Here is a 24,499-nt window from a genome sequence, read left to right on the forward strand (position 1 = left end):
TTTATTTATATGAATTGAAAGACTCTAAATATGTTTGATGTAAATGTTTCTTTCACTCTGGCTCACTTGTATGATTTCACTGCCTGGTTTCTGATTTACATAAAGCCACTTTCCCGTCGTAAGCACCCCGGACTTTCAGGGCCAGAAGCTTTGTTTAAAGGGACCGAAAAGTTTCTTCAGCTCATTGTTGTCTGAGTTCCAGTCGGGCGTAGAGACTTGTGAGGATTAGGGAAGTAAGTCTGCCAACTTGTGTAAATCAACCCCAGATTAACCAGGTCGACAGAGGTTATGGCATTGCTCACCTTTGCACAAATACAGCACCACATCTGCCATGTGCTTTTTTATCAATTATTCATGTCCCTGATTACATCTTTTGATGCTATCTTTTGGGAGACAAGGTGACACTTCAGACCTTCAAAGAACTACGGCATCCTGTTGTCCCCAAATTGAAATGTCGTGACACAATTAGCGCTGCAAAGCCCACTTTTAGAGTCCCAGTTCTTGGAAGGTACTCCTCTTACCCCTTTTCGACCAACGCGAACATGGTTCTAGTTTAATTTAATTTGAGTTTATTTGATTAGGACAATGCACATTGATCAACATTTCAAAAGTGTGCCTCAATGTAAATATGCCGGAATTAGCACAATAGCTACATTTCATCTGTAGTCCTAAGGCAGGTACTTACACAAAACATAAAACAACAAGTTTTAAAAGTACGGGATGTCACACAAGACAATTAACAGGACGCAACACGAACTGACTTAAAAATAGATTTTACATACAAAACGTCTGTCTCCGTTTATCAGAACACATGGTTGCTGACTTGCGAGAGAAAAACATTCACAGCATTTTTTTTGTGTTAAGAAGTAAAGAAGAGTTTTGAAGACAGTGAGATACTGGTATCATAGCTTCAGATAATTTGGCGGCAGCATCATGCTTTGTGTTTGCACGTGAATCATCCGGGTATAACTGCATGTTAACATTTGTACAGGCATTTGGTAGTTCATTTATGGAAGGGCTTAATAGGACTGGTCCCAACACAGAGCCTTGTGGTACTCGTAAAGGACAGCTAAGGTACAATGATTGTGCATCTTCAATCACGACAGCTGGTTTCCGGGCTGGTGCTGGTTCAACTTGTGAACCTTTATTGATCATCTTTACGAGATCAAATTGTGTTATTGGGATAATAAGTAATATTGTATCATGCATCCTTTGTTGCAACTGATGCATGAGACACTTCCTCTTTCCATTTAAGCAGCCACAGTGGTGAGAGACATTTCCAGAAATCAATTAGGAATCACTTCAAACCCACTTCCTGATGTGGCCTGGATCTAATGGGCAGGATTCTCTTAGTCTCTTAGCGCTGCAAAGTCCTGCTAATGTAGATCAAAAGTGTAGTTTCATGGGTAATAGACCACTTTAGTTCATATTTCCCAAGTAAAGGTGAAGTGAAGGCACAGTTTAACATGCATGTGGTGCAGAAGTGAGTGATTTACGATGTGATTGAGCTGCTGCATGATAACACTCACTGTTGGTTTGGATGTTCAGAATATAGAATACCGATTGGCTCAGTTTTTGAAGTGTAAGATTTCCTCTCTTATGACATGTGTTTACTGAGGATGGTCCAAAGAGTCTTTCCAGGGCGTCCATGCACGGTTATTAAAGTTTAGCCAGCATCCTCGTTCCTTAAGGTTCCAGATTTGAAGTCAGGAGGTTAATATGTTACTGAAGTGAACTGGACGAGAATGTTAATAACTGAGGCAGCAAGGTGACCCTGTAACCGGTCTGGCATACTCACATGAAGGATTTACTGTTGAGTGCTGCTAAACACCTTTCTACTACGAGGATTGGTTTGCATGAGCCAGGAGTTTTCCTCAAACTTGTGTTGCCTCTTGCAAATGTTGATTCTTGTGTTATGCAAAATTAAATAAAGATTACATAGTGTCACAAATACCTGCTCCGGTGAAGTAAATTGCTCAGCCAGAGGTAACATTCCAGCTGTAAGGAGTGTGTTCAGAGCATGACAGAGCGCTCCTGTAAGTCCGCTCCCTGGAGCATATACAGTCTCCACTATAGCAATAAGCACCTGGAGCAGAGTGCTGAGCTTACAGGCTGAATGCTGCCTCTATGTGTGCAGGATGCTTCTGTGGATTAGTCTGCAGGCTTGGGCAACCATCCGTGCAGTGACACAAGTCCGGCCCGGGCTTGTGATCAGATCTTATTTCAGGTCTTGGAGTTTCTACAATCACGATGGTCCCCATGTTTCATTCAGAGCTTCTGTTCTTCCACTGTTGGTGTGAGTGTGTTTGGAAGTTAAAAGAACTTACACCCAAACCTTTCCTGAAGTTGTAGCTTTAGTTTTCTCACACAAAATCCTCGACTGATGTTTCACAATCACAAGTCGCCATCCAACTTACATTCAGTGGTGGTCTGATCAACGCTCAGCTGTTCTGCTGTAGTTGTCCGTCCCTGTGCTCTTGCAAGGAAGCATCATACATAGTTTCTAACCATCTTGCACAATCTCTCCTCAAAAGTTCCATCTGACGGAAAACGTACAAAAATCCTGATGTGATGAACGCAGGGTACGTGATGAACCCAGCATACGTGATGAACACAGGGTACGTAATGAACCCAGCGTACGTGATGAACCCAGGGTACGTAATGAACCCAGGGTACGTAATGAACCCAGGGTACGTAATGAACCCAGCGTACGTGCTGAACGCAGCGTACGCGATGAACCCAGCGTACGCGCTGAACCCAGCGTACGCGCTGAACGCAGCGTACGTGATGAACGCAGCGTACGAGCTGAACGCAGCGTACGTGCTGAACGCAGCGTACGTGCTGAACGCAGCGTACGTGCTGAACGCAGCGTACGTGCTGAACGCAGCGTACGTGATGAACCCAGCGTACGTGCAGAACCCAGCGTACGCGCTGAATGCAGCGAACGCGCTGAATGCAGCGAACGCGCTGAACGCAGCGAACGCGCTGAACGCAGCGTACGTGCTGAACCCAGCGTACGCGCTGAACCCAGCGTGCGTGATGAACGCAGCGTACTTGATGAACGCAGCGTACTTGATGAACGCAGCGTACTTGATGAACGCAGCGTACATGCTGAACGCTTCGTACATGCTGAACGCTTCGTACATGCTGAACGCAGCGTACTTGATGAACGCAGCGTACGCGATGAACCCAGCGTACGCGATGAACCCAGCGTACGCGATGAACCCAGCGTACGCGATGAACCCAGCGTACGCGCCGAACGCAGCGTACGCGCCGAACGCAGCGTACGCAACGAACGCAGCGTACGCAACGAACGCAGCGTACGCGCCGAACGCAGCGTACGCGCCGAACGCAGCGTACGCGCCGAACGCAGCGTACGCGCCGAACGCAGCGTTCGTGCTGAACGCAAAAACAAAGTTTAAATCATTACAATGAAAAACATAAATAGGGCTGGTGTGCCGTTGGCCTAGCAGTTTAAGCAAGGCCAACAGCCTCAGAGGCGGTGGTATTTGTTTGACACCTGGCCATGTGCTGCATGTCTTCCCCTTCTTCTCTGCTTCCTACATATCCTGTCTCTCTTCAGCTGTCCCATCATTATATGAAAGAATAAAGGGAAAATGCCAGCTTGCTGCCGTTAAACTGCAACTTAAACTTACCAACAACCCTGATCAGTGAACTCTGCCAAAAGGACAATATCTGACAACACGGAGAGTTAACCGATACTTAGCTGTGATATAGCTACAACAAACATGTCCATGAAGCTTGATCAGTCCTGCTGCTGCTGGTGTCTGGCTTCTGTTTACCCAAGGCTTGTTTCCATTTATTGGAAGGACACGTTTGTAAATGTGGCAGGAATGCAGGAGCAGGAGACGGGAAGTGTTGCGGCACGTTGCTGCTTATTAACCTGGTTTTATTACCTTCGGGAAATGAAGAGCTCTGTTCTCTGTCTCTGTGAAGCAACATATTTGTTTTGCAAAATGTGATGCAACTATTAATAACATTAAAATACATTAATGCTGCTGGATTTCTGTCATCCCATCTGTGCATTATCTGTCAGCGATTGGTTAAGAGACTGTCTCAGTTTTTTATCCAACTCATGCAAATTAAACAGAAAAATAATAGAATAGTAGACAAATAAATCATTGTTTAATAGGTTTTTAAAAAGCATTAGCATTTCTATCTGTAAAACGGACAATGAATTGGAAGGTAAGAAAGGCAAAATGTTTTGATATAGACAGCTGGCTTAAAGATTATTTGGAACTGATATCTATGGAGCAAGCAGCATCAGCACTTGTAGATCAAGGCAGTGGCCACAGAGGCTCTTTGAATTTTATTTTATCAGTGATGGATAAAAGGCCTTGATGGCTCCTATTGATACTTGACTTGAGTTTTAAACCCCATGAATTTTTGAATGAACATGAATGTATACATTTTATTTATTTATTTTTTCAATTTTCTATCTCTTTAACTATACACTGAACAATATTTACGCTCCACCCCTTGCTCCCATGTTTGTCCTGTTGTAGGTTATCACGTTTATTTGTTTGTATGTTTGTTTGTTTGTTTAGACCTTGTCCAGTCAGAGTTGTGTTGCTTTATTATAATTTTGTGTAATTAAAAAAAAGAAAAAAAAAGCATTAAAGGACGATAACGTTTTAAGAAGACAATGTCACATCAGAGAAAATGGAAAAAGATTGATAAAAACAATAAATAATAATGCAAATCAAATCTAATAAATTAGTTCAATAAAATAAAAATAAATTAATAAATAAAACAGAATTAATAAGTGATATAGTATAGAGATAAATAACATCAAATTAATAAGTTAAATATAATTTAAATCAATAAAATAGAATTAATAAGTGATATAGTATAGAGATAAATAACATCAAATTAATAAGTTAAATATAATTTAAATCAATAAAATAGAATTAATAAGTGATATAGTATAGAGATAAATAACATCAAATTAATTAGTTTAATGGAATAAAATACAACATATACAAACAGAATACAATTAATTTGTTAAACAGAATTAAAATACATTAACTGAAATAAAATAAATTAGTTAAATAGAATTAAAACTCTGGATCATCTGAGATCAAACTGATGTAATGATTTCAACACTGGTGAGGATTCATTAGAGCCACGTCTTGCCACAGCTGTCTGGGGACCAGCAGACACACACTGACACGCTCTGGAACAGGCTCCCAGCGTGCCGTCCAGCTGTTGCATAAGAATTTGTACAGTTGCTTCACATCTGACTCCAGTGTCCTCAGCAGAGCCTTAAAAGCCACTTTAACGCTTGAGCTACACGACGGATTTCTGCGTCAGACTGTTTGCTCTCCAGCTGGCTAATGATCTCCGTGCAGCTACACATTAGCACTGAACACACATATTAACACACAGGCAGCAGGTTGATGTCACTGCCTGACCCGTCATTTTCCGAAATCAGAGCACTCTTGGTAAATCTAAAAAACCACAGCTCAGAGATTAAGTGAGCAAACATGAGGAGGAGATAAAGCAGCGTGTGTGAGTGTGGATATCCGTGATCAGAGCGGCTGAAGGGTGTGATAAAAATATAATTAGCTTCATCACTTCTCTTTGAGAAGATGTCTGCAGGCACCTCTAAGCTTATAAAGCCAGCGTGACCGATCTGTAACGAGCTGCTTCTTCCTGTCTGCCTGGTCAGAGAAGGTTTCTGCGTGTTTCATTAAAGCACAGCCGCACCTTTAATATTTAATCTTTCATCTTTGCTTAAACATTTCTCATTATTTTCTCGTTTCATGTTGAGACATGCAGCCAAACGTGGGAGGTTGAATCAGCTGTCGAGTGCGTCACACCCGCGGTAGCTGGTGATAGCACATGCCGTATATATTTGCTTGTTACATAATGACACAGGAGAGTACACAAAGTAAACACAAGCACATTTAAGTATCTGTCAATGTTCCAATCATGCGCCTAAACATCATCGGCTGCTTTATTTGCCGCCTCTGAGATGTGGAGTGAAATCAGAAAGCTTTTAAAACGTCTCCTTAAACATTAAAGAGATAAAGAAGCAAGTAGAAGATTACAATATAAGCTTACTGTATGTACTGAATGTTGACTCAGCTCTCAGTGCTGCCCTCTTGTGTCCCCTCTCTGCAGGTACAGAGCCCTCACCTTCATCCTCACCTTCCTGCTCTACACCAGCTTCCACCTCTCCAGGAAACCAATCAGCATAGTCAAGGTAACATCAAAACAAACGTCATCCTCAGACTCTTTCCAAACAGAGCAGGTCTAGACCGTACTCTATGTTTTATTATTAACAAAGACCCAACATCAAGACAGGATAAGATCCAGTCCCATCTTACAGACAGGATTCAATCTGATCTCATCTTAATCCACCATGAGCAGAGTACTTTGCAGCATTTAGCAAGTTACAGTGGCAAGGACAAACTTCTTTTAACAGGCAGAAACCTCCAGCAGGACCAGACTCATGTTAGACACACATCTGCTGAGACTGTGTTGGAGAGAGGGATAGAGGGAGATGAAGAGAGAGAGAGATGATAGTGGTGAGACGGATAGTAGTAGTTGTAGCAGCTGGAGTCTGGCACGTCCACAGCAGCAGAGATCCAGAGGAACCTACGAGACAAGGGAGCTCAGGGACTCCAGAAAGATCTATGGTTAGTAACTTTAATGGGACAGGGAGAGTTAAAGTAGGTGACAGGCAGAGAGAGGAGAGAGAGGGAGAGACAGGATGCACATGATGCACATGATGTTTCCTGTCCAACTGAATGTTGCATTTGTCTCTTTCATTCACAGAGCGAGCTTCATAAAAACTGCTCATCTGTCAGTGAGCTGGCTACCGCTGCCGCCAGCAGCAGCAGCCAACAGCCTCCTCTGCCGTCCCTCCGAACAGACGTGGACTGCAGCTGGAAGCCTTTCGGTGAGTTTGCACACTAGTTTTGACTTTCTTGGAGTTTTGAAAGGCGACAGAGATCTGAAACACTGCTGTCTGTGCTTTAAAAACATCAGACTATTAAAATGTAAACTCTAGGTCCCACAGCTGAGGACCACTTTACCTGAACTATATTTCTTCTTCTTAGATAAAAGAAACTACAAACAGCTGCTAGGAGCCATGGACTACTCCTTCCTCTGTGCCTACGCAGTGGGAATGTACCTCAGGTAAGATCAGCCAAGAGGAGGAGGGCAGTTTTATTTATTATATACATTTATTTACAATTAATTACAACTATTTATAGCATGTGTAACATTTATATGCATCTTTTATTTTTTCTTATATATATATATATATATTTATATATATATATTATTAATATTAATATTACTATTATTATTATTATTAATAATAATATTACTATTATTATTATTATTAATATTATTATTATGTATATTTATATATGGTTTTTTTTTCACTTTATTGAATATCTTCTCCATAAAGTCTTACCTTATTTTATTCCAGAGGTGAAAATGAGGCTGAAACAAAGTTTGCATGAAGAAGCTTTAATGTTGAGAGTAATGTGATTAATATGACGTCATCTCTCTGCAGTGGCATCATCGGGGAGCGCTTGCCCATCCGTCTGTACCTGACCTTCGGCATGGTGAGCAGCGGCCTGTTCACCTGCCTGTTTGGACTTGGTTACATCTACAACATCCACAGCATGAGCTTCTATGTTTCTGTCCAGGTGAGACACGATACACAGCATTTTCACAGGTTTTAGTTTTAAATGTATCCGTCTAAAACTTCACTTCACTTCATTTCAGATAGCGAACGGTTTGGTTCAGACCACTGGCTGGCCCAGTGTGGTGACCTGCATCAGCAACTGGTTTGGAAAAGGAAGGTAAGATCTGTTCAGTTAGTTGACAAAAACAGCGGCTTCATCTCACTGCAGCATCTCAGTTCAAGGAGATGTGATACATGACTCTGATGCAAGAAAATGCAGAGTTCAGCACGTGTGTGAGAAATGCTGATATCCGCTCTCCCTCTCTCAGGCGTGGACTCATCATGGGACTGTGGAACTCTCACACCTCCATAGGAAACATCCTGGGCTCACTGATCGCTGGATACTGGGTGTCCAGCAACTGGGGCATGTCCTTCATCGTACCGGGAATCATCATCGCTCTCATGGGCATCGTGTGCTTCCTCTTCCTCATTGAGCGTGAGTCATATTTTGATTTATTTATCTTCTTCTTTGTGTGTTCATTTCTGCGTTTGAACATGTTTGAATTAGCCTCTTTAGTTTGCAAACACACACAGCTCTCTGAGAAGGTCTGCACAGCTGTAAATGGAGCTTAAACTAACCATAGAGCATCTTTTTCTCTCTGCAGATCCAAATGACCTGAAGAGCATGTATGCTCAAAATGTATCACCAACCACAAGTGTAAGTATTTCCACTTTCATTCATAAAGGATGCATGTTTGGACAACAAAAAAACTCCTGACTTGTCTGACGTAACTATACCTGATTTAAACTCAAGAGTGTGTGAATGATGTTTTCTTTTCAAGCAGGCTCCAACAAAGAGTTGGAACGGTGTGAACGGACACACTGAGGTGTATCTGCAGTACAAGGACGGCAAAACACAGGTGTGTGTCACTCTGGTTCTGCATGTTGAAGTATCGTTACAGTCTCCTTTTCAGCCTAACAGAGCTTTAAAACATTGGAAAACTTAGGAGATAAGAAAGGATGAGAACGACAAAAGTGCGATGACTCGACGAGCAAAACTGCAGCCACACCAGTCAGCCTTCTCTGAGGATTGTATCTATAATATCATTGTATCAGGAGATTTGGATCTTGTTTCATCCCTGATATTTCTACGTCATTAAAATGTGAACTCTGCAAGTCCAAGCCTGCCCATAAGGAGCTGCTGTTTTCCATCAGTGATGCTGCCCCCTGCTGGCAATTTGAAGAACTGCATGATCAGAGTTTTCTACTCGCAACAAAATAGGACTAACTTTTGTTAGCAGCTTTAAAAACAAATGTTTACAAAGTGCTTTGACAAACAAGGCATGGCAGGATTCAGGAGGATGACAGAATAAACATTTAGTAGACAGAGAGAAGTGTAGAAAGTTATAAAAATGCAAAAAACAAGTATAAATGCAAATATAACTAGAAAAATCAAGCATTAGCATTAAAGGATGATAACAAGGTTTTAAGAAGAAGACGACGTCACATCAGAGAAAACAGAAAAAGGTAGATAAAAGAACAAGAAAAAGGAAACAAAAAAAAAAATAAGCATGTAAATAAAATGAAGTTTTTAGTTTTATAGAATAAAAATATATAAAATATAACTAATAAGTTAAATAGAATAAAATAAACGTCAAATTAATTAGTTAAATAAAATTAAAATAAATAGAAATAAACAAAATCAAATTAATTAGTTAAATAGAATAAAATATATATATAAAATATAACTAATAAGTTAAATAGAATACAAATAAATAACATCAAATTAATTGGTTCAATAGAATTAAAAAGAATAAATAAATTCAATATAATTAATCAATTACATAGAATTTAAAAAGATAGCATCAAATTAATTATTTAAATAGAATTACAATAAATAAATACATACAAATAAATTGCCTCGGATTAATTAGTTAAATAGCATAAAATAAATAAATACAAATAGAATTAAATCAATTTGTTGAATGGAATAAAATAAAATAAATTGGTTAAATAGATTTAAAATGAATAAAGGAAAATAAATAAGGTCAGATTAATAAAGTAATTGAATTAAAATGAATTAAAAGCCGTTCAAAATAATTTCCTTTAAATCTTCTCTGCATTTTATGATGAGGATACATCTCAAGTTTGTATGTGTACTACACGTTTGTTTTGTTATAAGAGAAAAAAGTGTACAATTACCAAACAATGCATGTGTTTGGTTTGAGTATATTATATTCAACGGTCTGAGAGTATCAGATGATGGATTTCCTTCTTAACACTGAAGTAAGTTTCCCCTGAATGTGTCGTTGTGATCCTTCAGGACTGCTACTATCACACGGATAATATTCAGAACAGGAAGGTCAGTTGTTTTGGGTTTCCAGGTTTTTTAACGGTTGCTTCAGGTGCAGTTGATTTGTCAGATATTTGGGAAGCTGGATGATTATTTTAAAGGTACTTTCAGGCTGAATACAAATGTCCCCCTCCTAGACTTTGGCACATTATTATCAGTCCTGGTGGATGAAGAGATGTACTTTTTTGGTATTGCAAAACCCAAAAGTAGATAATTAAGTTCCAGGAAGAGGGACATTTAATTCAGCCTCTGGGTTTCTTTTTTGACGATAACCATTACTTTTTGTTCTTCTGGAGTGAGAGTTGGGTCGGGTTTCCATGCTGCACAGTGAACAGTTTCATCTTTGTCTCTACAGAAAACCCTTCCCTTTAATCGCACCAAAAACCTAACACATCATTAGGTATTTGACGCAGTTGTGCTGGTGTTAAATCCTCTTCTCCAAGAATCAAGAATTACAGAATCATTTAATTCCTCGTTAAATCACAGTTTGGCTAATTTATCTCTGTCCCTCTCTTTTATTTATTGTCAGAGGTCACCATTCAGTTTTCTTAATCAGGTAATGAAATCTTTAGAAATCATTTAGAGGGCTCGGCGTCTGGCTTTCATTCAGCAATCATTTGGCAGACTGGACAGAAGAAAGATCTCCCTTCAGACCCTGACTCTCTCTCTCTCTCTCTCTCTCTCTCTCTCTCTCTCTCTCTCTCTCTCTCTCTCTCTCTCTCTGTCCTGCAGAGCTATGACACAGAGCTGCTGTTACCCAGAGACAGCGTGTGTGTCCCTGTGCAGCCGGTTGTGGTGGTGAAGCGGGAATCGGAGCCGACTGCAATCAGCTTCATGGGAGCCCTTCGGATACCAGTCAGTTATTCTAACACACACACACACACACACACACACACACACACACACACACACACACACACACACACACACACACACATTTATCTGCTGTCTTTGTTTGAGTAGTTTGCGAAATAAACTGCATAATTCCTCATAACATTCCCCAAAGGAGTTGCAGATCATCCGTTCGTTGAGTCTCAGTTTCACTGTAAAAGTAGAGGTCACAAAGGAGTTTATCATGTTCATGTTTCTGCTCCATACACTGCAAATCTTTTGCAACTTATCAAAATAAAAGCTTGTTTTCTTTCCAATCACAACCCCAGTCCAAAGCTGAAACTTGCAGGGCCTCTAGCCGTTCTGTGATTTAGATTAAATGTGCAGACAACACAGAGAAACCTTTTCTTCAATCCTGCAAGAACTGATTCTTTGCAAGCATAGAAAACCTCCAAAAACAAAAAAATATACATTTTTTATTTTATTCATCCTTTATTTTGATTGCAAACATACCAACTTTTAAACTAAGTTAGCACACAGTTGCTTTGTCACTCTTCTTTTTATTATTTTTTTATCCATCCATCTTCCTCCGCTAATCCTAGTCTGGGTCGCAGGGGCAGCGGTCTCAGTAGGGAAGCCCAAACACTCCTCTACCCAGCCACTTCCACCAGCTCTTCTGGGAGGATACCGAGGCGTTCCCAGAAGAGCTGAGAGATATAATCTCGCCAGTGTGTCCTGGGCCTTCCCCGTGGCCTCCTCCCAGTCGGACATGCCCGAAACACCTCCCCAGGGAGACGTCCGGGAGGCATCCTGACCAGATGCCTGAACCACCTTATCTGGCTCCTCTCGATGCAGAGGAGCAGCGGTTCTACTTTGAGCCCTCTCCCGGATTTCTGAGCTCCTGACCCTATCTCTAAGGCTGAGCCCAGCCACCCTGCAGAGAAAGATCCTTTCGGCCGCTTATCTTCACAATCTTGTTCTTTCGGTCACTACCCTCAGCTCGTGACCATAGGTGAGGATTGGAATATAGATTGACCGGTAAATACAGCGTTCGCATCACTGCAGACGCTGCCCCAAGCCGTCTTTTAATCTCACGCTCCCTCTTCCCCTCACTCGTGAACAAAACCCTGAGATACTTAAACTCCCTCACTTGGGGCAACGACTCCCCTCTGACCATTTTTTATTATTATTTATTGTATTGCACATATTAAAGAACCAGAAAAACAAGACTGCTCAATTACAAGGGTGAAGATATAACAGGTAAATAACTAAATACTAACTTTGGTGACAATAAAGTTGCAGGAGGAGCCAAAAAAACAGTAATAAAAAAAAAAAATTTGAGAGACAAAAAAAACCTTTACATTTTTTTTTGAAAACCATGAGAGATATTAAAAAAATGTATTAAAAAAAACCCTAACAGATATAATAGAATTAATTAATAGGACATTTTTTTTAAAAACTTAAAAAATTACATTAAAAAAACCCTAATAGAGATTTAAAAAGAAATAAAACCCTTATAAACCCTTAACCTTAGGAGAGAGCGCATTAACAACTCTCATCCAAGAGTGAGTGAGCAGAAGAAGCATCTAACAAAAGAGTATTCTCTCCATCAGGACATTCTCGTGTTAATGTGTGTGCTGTTTGTCTCTGCAGGGAGTGATCGAGTTCTCTTTGAGTCTGCTGTTTGCTAAGCTGGTCAGCTACACCTTCCTCTTCTGGCTGCCACTCTACATCACCAAAGCAGGTAAAGAACTGACACAACTACAGACATTTATGTTTTCATTCAGTTCATTCATATCAGTTTCTAGGTGCCCCATGTATGAAGGTAAAATCCTCATGATATCAGAAACAGGCTCGACTCCACCCTCTGCGTTTTGATGGATGCCCCACTCTCTCAGTCCCACATTTTCTGTCCCGTCAATGAGGACAAAGATCAAAGAAATCTATGATGCTTCCTGCAAAGAGTTAAGTTCTGTCGTATCACCACTTACCTGACGTCTCTACCTCGTTCCCATCCATGTGCAGAGTGGAGAAAGTCTCTGTTTATCCTCAGTGCTTTTACGCCTCTGCTGATGGACACGTTACACCCACTCTGCCAACATCATAGCTGCGTGTGTGTTAATGATTGTCACTACATGCATGATCTTGTGCACAGAATCCGGTACAAGCTTCACCCTGGTCTTCAAAGTTAGGTTCAATAAAAATGCAGTTTTTACATTCATTCTTGTGTTTATTCGTACGTAAGACTCTTTCAGATATAATCCCCTTCACCTTTATTGAATAAGTTTGTTTTTCTTAAGTCTTTAGAGCTTAACAGACCTTTGTTTTACCGGGCTTTTGTTACATTATCTGCCATAAATCCTTGTCTGTCAGCTCCCTCTGTGTGACTGTCACATTGTTCTGTGTTACAGTGTGTAGGCACAGCAGCCCACTCCGGTTTATTACCACCACTCATGTGTAGGACAAAAAGCCTTGACAGAAAGAGAATTGAAATGATGGATAATTGTGTGTGTGTGTGTGTGTGTGTGTGTGTGTGTGTGTGTGTGTGTGTGTGTGTGTGTGTGTGTGTGTGTGTGTGTGTGTGTGTGTGTGTGTGTGTGTGTGTGTGTGTGTGTGTGTGTGTGTGTGTGTGTGTGTGTGTGTGTGTGTGTGTGTGTCAGCTCACCTAGATGCAAAGAAAGCTGGAGATCTCTCCACCCTGTTCGATGTGGGAGGCATCGTGGGTAGGTGCTTTTAGCGTTTTCCTCTTACCTTGATATGCACTCTGCATTAACCTTGTTTTGCTGAGTTATTATTAGTACAAGAGATTGTATTGTTCTCCTGACTCATTGTGTCTCTACGTTGTGTGTGTGTGTGTGTGTGTGTGTGTGTGTGTGTGTGTGTGTGTGTGTGTGCAGGAGGGATCCTAGCTGGAGTGATCTCTGATAAACTTGGGAAGAGAGCGACCACATGTGCAGTCATGTTGCTTCTGGCAGCTCCCACGGTGAGTTAGATCCTCTACATCAGTAACATGGAGTTTCCTCCACCTGAGCGAGGTCTACAATGGAGCGTCTTATAACAACTAGGGATGGGTACCTTTCACATTTGAACCGATACGGTACCGATACCCGGTACCTGGGAATCGGTACCGGTACTCAACGGTACCAATTTTCGGTACTTTTGTGTGTTTATGTGGTAATAAATGTTAATTAAAAAAAAAAAAAAACTCAAATTTGTCTAATTTAACATATTTATTTAATTTAACATGAAATGAACAGAAACAGGATTATATAGGTGGATAGATATATTAGCTGACACATACTCGTGGCGTCTAATTGCTCTTTCTGGAGTTTATCAATGAACACACGTGAATGCCTGCAGACGGGGAAAAGTCAGTTCTCCGTCTCTTTATAATAACAGGACACACAACTTACATGTTGGGTATTCACGCACACAGGAACGGTCATAAACAGGGCAGGTAGTCGGGGCGAGAGAGTCCGTCTCAACCATAGACTGTATAAAATAAACTTAATCCTTGCAGCTCTGCCTCACGGTGAGTGTGCGCGCCCGTCAGCTGTAGGCTCCGTTTGGTGTGCTCCCGCGCAGATGCAGAGAGCAGAGACGTCCACCCGGTCAGTCTCTGACTTTATTACAGGGCAAACGTATGGAAACTCGCCTCCTCTTCCACTCCCTCACAGTCACAGGGATGCGTTCAGGTACCGAAACATGGTACCGTTTGATTTTACATGAGTCGGTACTCGATAGTACCGACGGAATTCGGTCAGTACCTATTAAAGTACCGAATTCGGTACCCATCCCTAATAATAACATCAACTTTGAGCTGCATTAACCAGATTTATGTTGCCTTTAGCCCCCCCCTGCTGCTGGATAGTTGAAGTACAGTATGTTTTCAGCTCGCTACCTTTGTTCAGAGAGGTGAGAGTACTGAATGTGTGTGTCTTGTTTTGTCTTTGTCCTGCAGCTGTACGGTTTCTCCATGATCAGCAAATTCGGTTTGGGACCAACCATCGGTAAGAGTTTGTTGTGTTTTAAGAAACTTTTCTTGTTAATAGAGAGGAGTCACTTTACTTTCATAACTACAAACTAAGGATAACAATTTTAAGCATTTTCTTTCATCAGTTTTTGGAAATTTTAACCATCAATTATCAATTACTCCTTAAAAACAAAATATTTTTTTTCCTGATATCTGAATATATTACAAGGCCACACGCTGTTTGTCTCTAAATTATAGAAAATCAAGAAAAAAAGTTTCTTCTTAAGTTAACAATCAATTACTCAATACTTGATTAATTGATAAAGTCCTGTCTATAAACCTTAATCTAGTAAGATGACAGGTAAGTAAACAAGCTGATATTTCATCATGACGTAAGAGAATATGCCATTATAATGAAAAGAAAAAAATCTCTTACAAGTTAAAGGAGATCGCTTGAATAAGAAACTTTTAAAGCTTAAAAAAGAAACTTAAAAAAATGTTTTTTATGCAAGAGATAAAAGCCTGGATCCATATTTGATCTAGGAACATTGCTGAGGGACTCTCAGAGTGTTGGGCTGAAATCCAAGAAAGAGAAATATTTATCTACTAAAGCTGTCTTGATACCAGAATTTTAAACTTTGACATGATACCAGTAAAAATGAAACGATATCAAAACCTGTTTCAATACTACGGCAACAAAAAATGAACTCCTCTGCACCAAAGATGGTTAATTTAGTTATTTTAAATTTCAGTCAGCTAATTGTGCTTTTACAGACAGAGTAACTAAAGACAGACCAACAATTGAAAAACTGTTGCCAGTAATCTAAAGCTAAATTAATAAGATTTACCTAAAAAGAATAATGAAGTGAAGACCCAAAACAAAATATGTCCTCTAAGGCAGTGGTTCTCAAAGTGGGGTCCTGGGACCCCTGGGGGTCCATGAACCATAGCGTGGGGGTCCGTGAAATAATTAGAATACATTTCTAATAAATTAAAAAATTGTGCTGTGTCATTAAAAACGTTATATATACCATTATTAGGATACCATTTGGTGGCTTGAAGGGATATGTGAGTCTTGCTACTGTTAATTGTCTGAAAGCTTTTAAGATCAATTACTTGAAAAGTATAAATGCTGTCATGTTGAGTCCACAGGGAATGAATGACCCTCAGTTTTAAAGTATACCAGTGGTATTTACTTGATTCAAATTGAATTGTTTTCTGTGTATCACTATGGAACAAGTCTGAAGTATTTACATTGATACGTTTTACAATACAAATCGTTCCAAGGGCATCTATGAGTGCAAATGTTAGTAACCATGTGCTTAATCTATGTTACAATTATGAGGGGGTCCTTGGAATTTTCTCATCTGTAAGGGGTCCCTTGTTCCAAAAAGTTTGAGAATCCCCGCTCTAAGGTATCAAAAATAATCCAGAAGAAGAAGTTGGTGGTGTGTGCCAGAGAGTCTGTATTTTCTTATTTCCAGTGGTTTTGAGATCACAGCCAACAGTGATAATAATAATAATAATAATAATAATAATAATAATAATAATAATAATAATAATAATAATGAATAACAATAATAATGAGAATTGATCGGTTTCGTATAGCGCATTTCATGGTACTCAAAGTCACTTTACAGAAAAAATAAAGCAAATAAATAGTATGCAGGTCAAGACTTATAAACATTTATATGCATCCATAAGATAACTGTAACATGTGCATCTTTAAGGCCCATCCAAAAGCAGTTTGCGGTAAAGTGGCTGTGACGGATGGAGGAGCAGAGACACACAGCAGACAGGAAGAAGCCAGACCTCAGCAGCAAACAGACAAAATACAGCACCTTCCTGCACATTTGTGCAAAGTTCTAAGTTTTTTAGAGCTAAACTACTATGAAACAATTAAAATAAAACACATAGTCTTCATTGTCGCTCTCTCTCTCTTTACTTTATTGCTATTTGGATTGACTACCACTGCTCTCTCTTTCCTTTGCTTTGTGGCAGCTTTGGGTTGAAACTATGACTGTAAAATATTTTTATATTATAAACTTCAATGCTTTGGGATACTATCGAACATAAAAACAACATAGGCTGTATCGTATTGGATCAAAGCATCACACATTTGAGAAATCCTTTCAGATTTTGTCTTTGGTGACGTCCAACAGGCTTCTATGTGACCGAGTATTGATGCACACAACATCTGATTCATTTTTCGAATGACACAAATCTCGAACTGATGTGAAATTGACCACCTGCCTCAAAGTTTTATCAGCATTGCTGTGACGCACTCGTTCCTAAATGCTCCTGAACACTGTTGTAGAAACAAAATGTATATCCAAAACACCAGCACTCGAGCTGAATGTCGCTGAATGTCGCTCTGTGTGTCCAGCTGTGCGTCACGTCTGAGTGTGTCCAAACAAACGAGGTCACATGTCCCGGCTAAATTTATCAGAGTGGCTCATCAGCTGTGATTGGTTGATTAGCTCAGCGTTGATGATCTGGGGTTGCTCATTCAGCGCTGACACTTTGCCTCGACTGATCAGAATTAATTCATTCACACTGCGCTCCTGATGGTCACAGCTGCAGCTCATTATCTGCACAATATGCTAAGGGGAATCTGGAGATGTCATTACGGCAGACAGTGTGATACAGCAGGCGAGGAGGTGCAGCTGCTGAGCGACAACAGCAGCACTAATGTCATTATCATAACACGCATTGTCTTCGAGAGGCATGTCAGAGAGATGTTGTACGGCCAGGAGGGCTTTCAAAACTTCAGAAATGTGTCGTATATATAATCAGCGTGAGGGGGAACATGAGTCCCAGCGTGCAGACTCAGATATCTCACCTCTGTGTGTTCTCCAGGCATGCTGTTAGTGTGCGGAGGCTTAGTCAATGGACCGTACGCCCTCATCACCACTGCAGTCTCCGCTGATTTGGTAAGTGTCTTAAACTATACTTCACATAACTCATACAGGATTATTATGTCTCTTATCATGACCCTCTCTCTCTTTGCCCTTTCGCCTTTGACCCCAGGGGACGCACAAGAGCTTAAAAGGCAACGCCAGAGCTTTGTCGACCGTCAGTGCCATCATCGACGGCACAGGATCTGTAGGTCGGTGCCATTGATGAGCATCAGTCATGTTTCAGTAGCAAAATAAGCTGCACAGCGCAGAATCCAGCAAGGATTTTAAAGTAGGAAGTCACAGAAACACGGTAGAATCTGAGTTTCTGAAAACCAATCAAAGATTACAACAATAAACAAGAAGGTTGGCACTGTTCTGAAAGGTAGTTATGTATGATAAGTTCTGCAGTTTTAAGACTTACAAATATAAAGCCAATGTAAAGACTTGAATGGACTGAAATTTGTACAGATTTAAATTCAGGAGTGTGCTCAATAAGCGTTTTGCGTCCCTCATCCTTCACACGGACTTTACGCAAGATGATTTTAGACTTGAAAGTCTGTTTCTTATGTAGTCCTTTGTCACCCAGCTGTGTTAAATACTTAATTCTGACAGGTTAAATCCAAAACAGTGAGAGAGGTTAGAAGATGCTAAGAGCTGAATGAGAGAGATGTGAACTAAACTGAAGACATAACGCAAACACAAAACAGAACCCAGTTTGGGCTTAGGCAGAGAAAGAAGACAGAGAAGGTTCTAGACCGTACTCTATGTTCCATTATTAACAAAGACCCAACATCAAGACTGGATAAGATCCAGTCCCCTCTTACAGACAGGACTTAGTCTGATCTCATCTTAATCCACCATGAGCAGAGCACTTTGCAGCATTTAGCAAGTTACAGTGGCAAGGACAAACTTCCTTTAACAGGCAGAAACCTCCAGCAGGACCAGACTCATGTTAGACACACATCTGCTGAGACCGTGTTGGACATAACCCAGTCTTGCACAACTTGTCCCTTGACATATTGCATTTATTGTGGACTATTTTCAGCTGTGGACTAATTCACATTGAGTGCTCTAGTGAGTATTTCTGGCAGCAGTACAAAGTATTTAAGGTGGAGTTATATTAAACTGCAGGGTGGTAAAGAAGGTAGAGCTCTAAAGCACAAAGAAGAAGAAACACGTCAGATTATTTTTGAATGTAAAATATGAAAGAAATGTATTCTTTTTAGGTTTTACTACAAATTAAAATCCTTAAATAAGATTTTAAAAATGTATAGACAGTCCACACACACTCAGATTCATGTTTCTGTTTGTTCCTTCAGGAGCAGCATTGGGCCCCCTGCTGGCTGGGGTGTTGTCTTCAGGAGGCTGGAATCAGGTCTTCTACATGCTGATGGCAGCTGACTTCTTCGCTCTGCTGGTGAGTCCTTCACTGACCAAAAACAACAAATATATCCTGATCAATATGTGCTTTATTTTAACATTTATTTCATGATCAAGTTTCTGTAAGTTAAGTATCTAATATCTGATGGTAAACTGAATATTTGACTTTTTTTTTGCAGCTTTTGCTACGGCTCGTCACGAAGGAGCTGGCCTCTTCTAAAACCCGTCCCATCTCTGCTGTAGAGTGAGTCCTGGTTTTATTTTCACCCCCTTTGACTCCACATTTCTCACACATAAACTTCCAATTATTTGTTTATATACAGAGATTGAAGCCCCTTTCACACATGGACTCCTGACATTTTCTAGAGCTTGCCTTTCTTGTATGCACCTAACAGCTGGAGATTTTAACCTTAGTCACACATGCTATCACAACTTTACTGGCAGGAAAAAGTCTGGATAAAACTGTGGTTAAAATGTTGTCTGTTTGGGTTCGCACAAGATAAAGTTTGAGTGTGGTGCATGTGTGAAAGGGGTTTAAGGGCCTGTGTCCACTAACAGCTTCTTTGTGCACTGGCAGCATCCTCAGCGTCAAAACTCCCCAAGAGTCCCCGTCTGTTTTCCTTCACTGTACTTTCATCGCTCTTACTTTAGCCTAGTTCAATATTTGAAAGGTGCTTCTCAATCACTGGCCAATCCAAGTCAAGAAAGAGCGGGGCTTGTGAAATCCACTTCATCAACAACGATGGCAGAGAAGAAACTTGTTTTTTGAGAGAATAATATTTTAGGTCTAGAGCTGCCATTATTGCCCAGACACTATTTATTTCCTATGTTTTTATATAGTGTCACTTTGGATAAAAGTGTCTGCTAAATGACATTGTGTTGAGGAAATTTCTTTCCAGAAGCAGAAATCAAGCATACAGCAATTTGAAATAGACGTTTTGAATATTAATTTCGGGATTTTTATGCCTTTATTTAGAGATAAAACAGCGAATAGGGTTGAAAACTGCCTCTGAGGGAAGTAAGAGTGCTGCGAGACAACTTTTGTAACCCAGTGATAGTACACCCAGCTAGAAGGGCTCTGTAATCTAGGTCGTGGGTGCTGCCCGTGCAAATAGATATGAGTGGAAACAGGCCCTTAAAGAGACTTTCTTCAGTCTAACTCCAGTTATAGCATAAATATGTGGTGTCAGACTTGTTTTGTTCACCTGTAACGATAAAACATCACAGCATCTTATAAGCAACAAGTTCAGTCTTCATGCATCGTAAAACTTACTGACTCAAATCTTATCAATGTGGTGTTAATGTTTGTCTCTACTTCACAGGTTGAAGGAGCATTGAGCACTTTGATTACACTGCCATCATACAGACACACACACACACACACACACACACACACACGCACGCACGCACACACACACTCACATGCACTCTCACACACACACACACACACACACACACACACACACACACACACACAAAAAGACAGTGCATTGAAACCACTTCTCATTAAGCCTGGAACTGACTGTGTGCCTGACATTAACCAGACTGTTTGGACATGAGTCGTGGACTTACACGCACAAGCACGCACAAGCACGCACACACACACACACACACACACACACGTGTGAGCAGCTACAGTAGCTCGATGGACTTTAAAAGGACTTTACGTTCTCCAAGAGGAAGAACCAAAACGCCCTGCAGCAGTCTGGAGGATCCGCCTGCACACAGAAATGCACAGTGACTCTTCCTCTATTGTTCGTCTGATGGTGAACACATTACCTGCTCAGTCTCGGAGGACTGGCAGATATTTAAACTGGCCTTACTGACTTTATAGAACTTACAAGTGGCGGTTATTTATTCAGAAACTTTTGAAACAGCAACTTCCACAACCACCTTCTGACTCTTATAACAAACCCTCACATACTTGTAACACCCTTAACAGTCATATCAGGATCAAAATATGGTTTGAAACCTCAGTTTGACGTTTATGCTGCCACCATCTTGGCCTTTTGGACACAGGGATGACCACACTTGGGCAGGAGGTAGCTGGAGTGGAGTTAGAGGTTAAGAACCACTTAGTTATCACCAAGCAGCAAGGGTTTGTGACGAATGAAAAGAAGAGTGTCTACATGGGACCATAATTTAGAAAGTGAACATCTACTGCCTTGAAGAAGACTTGAAACTAGAGATTGAGACCATAAACTCATCACTGGGTTTATCAAACAACAGAGATATTGGCTCATCTTCTCACCATTCCTCCTCTACTCTGATAATCCGGTGCACGCAGCGCTGCAGGAGCCTCATTGGTCCACACAGCTGTCAATCATGACGTTGATGATGTAATAGAATTCTGCCTGTGACATCAAAGGCAGAGTTCTAGAATTCTGCCTCTGATGTCAAAATTATGAGAAAAAAGTCAAAATTCTGAAGAAAAGTTAAATCTAAAAAAGACATTTCATTAGCCCCTCCCCTTTTTCCTGCTTCATCCCTCTTTTTATATCATCAATAACTAATTCAAAGTAAACAGAAACATGAACACTGAGACATAAATAAGCTTGATAACAACTAACTATAATGACAGAAACCATGTTTGATTCCTCTCTCGGTTCCTCCTTTACTCTGCAGGAGCCTCATTGGCCAACAGAGCTGTCAATCATGACATCACGCCCCCTCTTTTTAGTACCAAATAATGAATTGAAACTACACTTTGACATAAATCGGCATGAGACATTTATTTGACATGATTTGGATTTTGTAGTACGACCTATGTCCCATCTATGAACAAAGAAGAGGCGGGCTTTATAATCTGTACTGCAGCCAGCCACCAGGGGGAGCTCTAAATGTTTGAGCTTCACCTCTGTAGACTCTTGCTCATTAAAAAAACCCTCAATACTTTACATTTAATTCTTAATAAGCCTTATATCTGGTTGTTTGGGTTATTTTTTTTCACTAAATCATAATAATAATTTTGTGCACTTTCCCTGAAAACATAATCCCCTACACCGCTCTCACACCTGATTCTCTACCCTAAACCTGTGGACCAAGTTTGTATGATAATCCTGAGTGAACACAAAGAGAACCACTACAGCCCCCCTGCTGTGTGGAAGTTGCTGTTTTTGAGCGTCACCCTTGCCTTACTAAACCAAAGAGATTTCGGGATCATGTTGTAATTTAACTTATTTTTTAAGTTATTCCTGTCGGCTCTGTGGTGATTATTTTCTGATCTGTGTGAAATGAAGGCACCAAAGTTGTATTTTTATATCTAATCTGTGATTACGTGTTGGGAGATATTCTGAATGTATGTTACGTCAAACCTCATATGGATATATATTTTTCAGTGCAATGCTGTTTAATATAGTGTTTAAATTAACTTTATATATATCAGTGACTTTAATTTGATCTCGTGGGCATAGAGACGTTGTAAAATTTTTAAATTAAGCTGATTATTGGTGATTATTTTACAGGTTTGTGTAATATTTAGAAATTTCTGTTAATTTATTGGCTGTAAATTATACAAGATCCAAACACCTGTTATGTTTATGTGTTAAACTCTGGGATTATATCTGTTTAAAGGTGGCAGCATTTTGATATTCAGCCTTTCTTAGTACAGATGACGTGTTGTGTGTATTTATGACGTGTCCGTGATAGGCATAGGACTTGAAACATTGTGTGCCTTGTGCGTCTTTCTTGTTGGGCTGTTGATTTTGTAAAGAGAAAAAATCCAAATGCTGCCTGGTGTCTTTGTGAATGAGCTCGTTTAAGAGATGGCTCGCTCGCACAGCATGCTGGGAATGAAAAAATAAAGCGTTTGTTCTCCTCACTTAACTCCTGCAGGGTTGTGTTTTTGATGGCGACTTACTACAGGAGAGCTAAATCGGTCTCACTCATGGCATGGAGGAGGCTTCAGGCTCAGCTGGAGGTGGCAGGTGTCAGCCAAAACGGTGAGCTCCTGTCAGTCAGAGACCCACTCAGTGACACAGGCAGGCTAAAAATCACTCACACACACACACACACACACACACACACACACACACACACACACACAAAGAAACAGGGAGGGCTCCTCTAAACAGAAAGCAGTCTTTTAGCTGAGATAAATGTTGAAGCTTTGGTCTAGCTGGCAGGTGAGCTGCACTTACTGTAAGCAAATCCACATCATCATAGAAGGATTTGATATTAAATTTGTGGCTTCTCCCAGTTATACTCCATAGGTAGGAGGCATTTTCACTAAATGAAACGCACATCATTTAACATTGCATAAACAAATATTGAGTAAAAATGTTGGATGTGGGTAGTAAACGTGGGCAAGGTTTCAAATTGTGAGGTTAACGTGTGTTGGAGCTTGTTCAAAAAAGCCACACCAGAATTTAATCAAGAACATCAACAGAAACATCCTGCTCTGTTCTTTGTCACTGGGGATTCTTTATTTTTCCCTTTTCAAACTTTGCGTCGCAGATTTGGGGTTCAAAACATACATTTATAGTGTTTTATGGAAAAAGAACACGACTTTGTAACATTGCAGCAGTGGAGGAGGCTTCTAAAGTGCTAGGTTCTAAAAAGCTAGTGAGTCTTACAAAGCTCATACAGAGGTATCAAAAGGACCATATAAAACCTGATACTGAGAAGAGACCTCTTTAAGTCGATTTGAATACATATAAGAATAACTTGGGGCATACTCCTCAGCTCTGTCCAGCAGAGGGTGCTTATGTTCCACAAAGATAATGAAACAGTTAAAAGAATCATCTGTTATTAATTTAACATTTGCACATGATTATAACTATTACCACAAGATTTCAACTTGTATCTGCAAAAAAGATACATTGATAAATCCTACAAGAGAATACTTTCTTGTGCACACAAGATAACTGACAGTATAAGAACGTAGCTTCTGCCAAGACATAATAAACCTGTGCTAGCAAGAAAAACAACTTAAGCCGACGTTCCCACAAGACAGGCATCTTGACCAGTCAAGATAATTACTTGCTTACACAAGATACAGTTTTACTGCAAGATAATAACTTGTGCACACCAGTTATTATTTTGAATGAACATGATAATTACCCTGTGCACACGAGCAAACTTATTGCAAAAGAACTTAACTACTGCAACAATAAAATAAACTTGTGTTCTCAAGATGGATAACTGAATCCCATAGGATGACAACCTGTTACCACAAGAAAGATATCCTGCATGCATAAGATCATATTTATGAGCAGAAGATAATATCTTGAGTGCATGAGATACATTTTATCTACCTTTGCAACCTTAGAAGAAAAAATAAAAAGATTTGCTGGTCCTATTTTCCCTCTTCCATCATGAAAATGTAGGAGTAGGATGGAGAACATTTAACAAAATACAAAAATATCTATTCATTATTTTGGCGATTTGTGACATTT

At 40.2% G+C, this 24,499-nt stretch overlaps 1 protein-coding gene across 1 annotated transcript in view; it reads left to right on the forward strand.

Annotated features, from left to right (window-relative positions):
* The window catches only part of LOC117820751, a 66,887-nt gene that overhangs the window by 3,388 nt on the left and 39,000 nt on the right, over positions 1-24,499 (forward strand). The window contains 18 exon segments of the mRNA XM_034694664.1: positions 6,148-6,229; positions 6,805-6,928; positions 7,089-7,167; positions 7,553-7,688; positions 7,768-7,844; positions 7,996-8,162; positions 8,332-8,384; positions 8,512-8,586; positions 10,752-10,874; positions 12,504-12,594; positions 13,511-13,573; positions 13,748-13,833; positions 14,812-14,860; positions 17,683-17,756; positions 17,854-17,932; positions 19,043-19,140; positions 19,283-19,347; positions 22,938-23,044. Of these exon segments, the coding sequence (XP_034550555.1) occupies positions 6,148-6,229; positions 6,805-6,928; positions 7,089-7,167; positions 7,553-7,688; positions 7,768-7,844; positions 7,996-8,162; positions 8,332-8,384; positions 8,512-8,586; positions 10,752-10,874; positions 12,504-12,594; positions 13,511-13,573; positions 13,748-13,833; positions 14,812-14,860; positions 17,683-17,756; positions 17,854-17,932; positions 19,043-19,140; positions 19,283-19,347; positions 22,938-23,044 (1,628 nt within the window).

This window comes from Notolabrus celidotus, chromosome 10, assembly GCF_009762535.1.
Source record: "Notolabrus celidotus isolate fNotCel1 chromosome 10, fNotCel1.pri, whole genome shotgun sequence".
NCBI classification, from domain to species: Eukaryota; Metazoa; Chordata; class Actinopteri; order Labriformes; family Labridae; genus Notolabrus; species Notolabrus celidotus.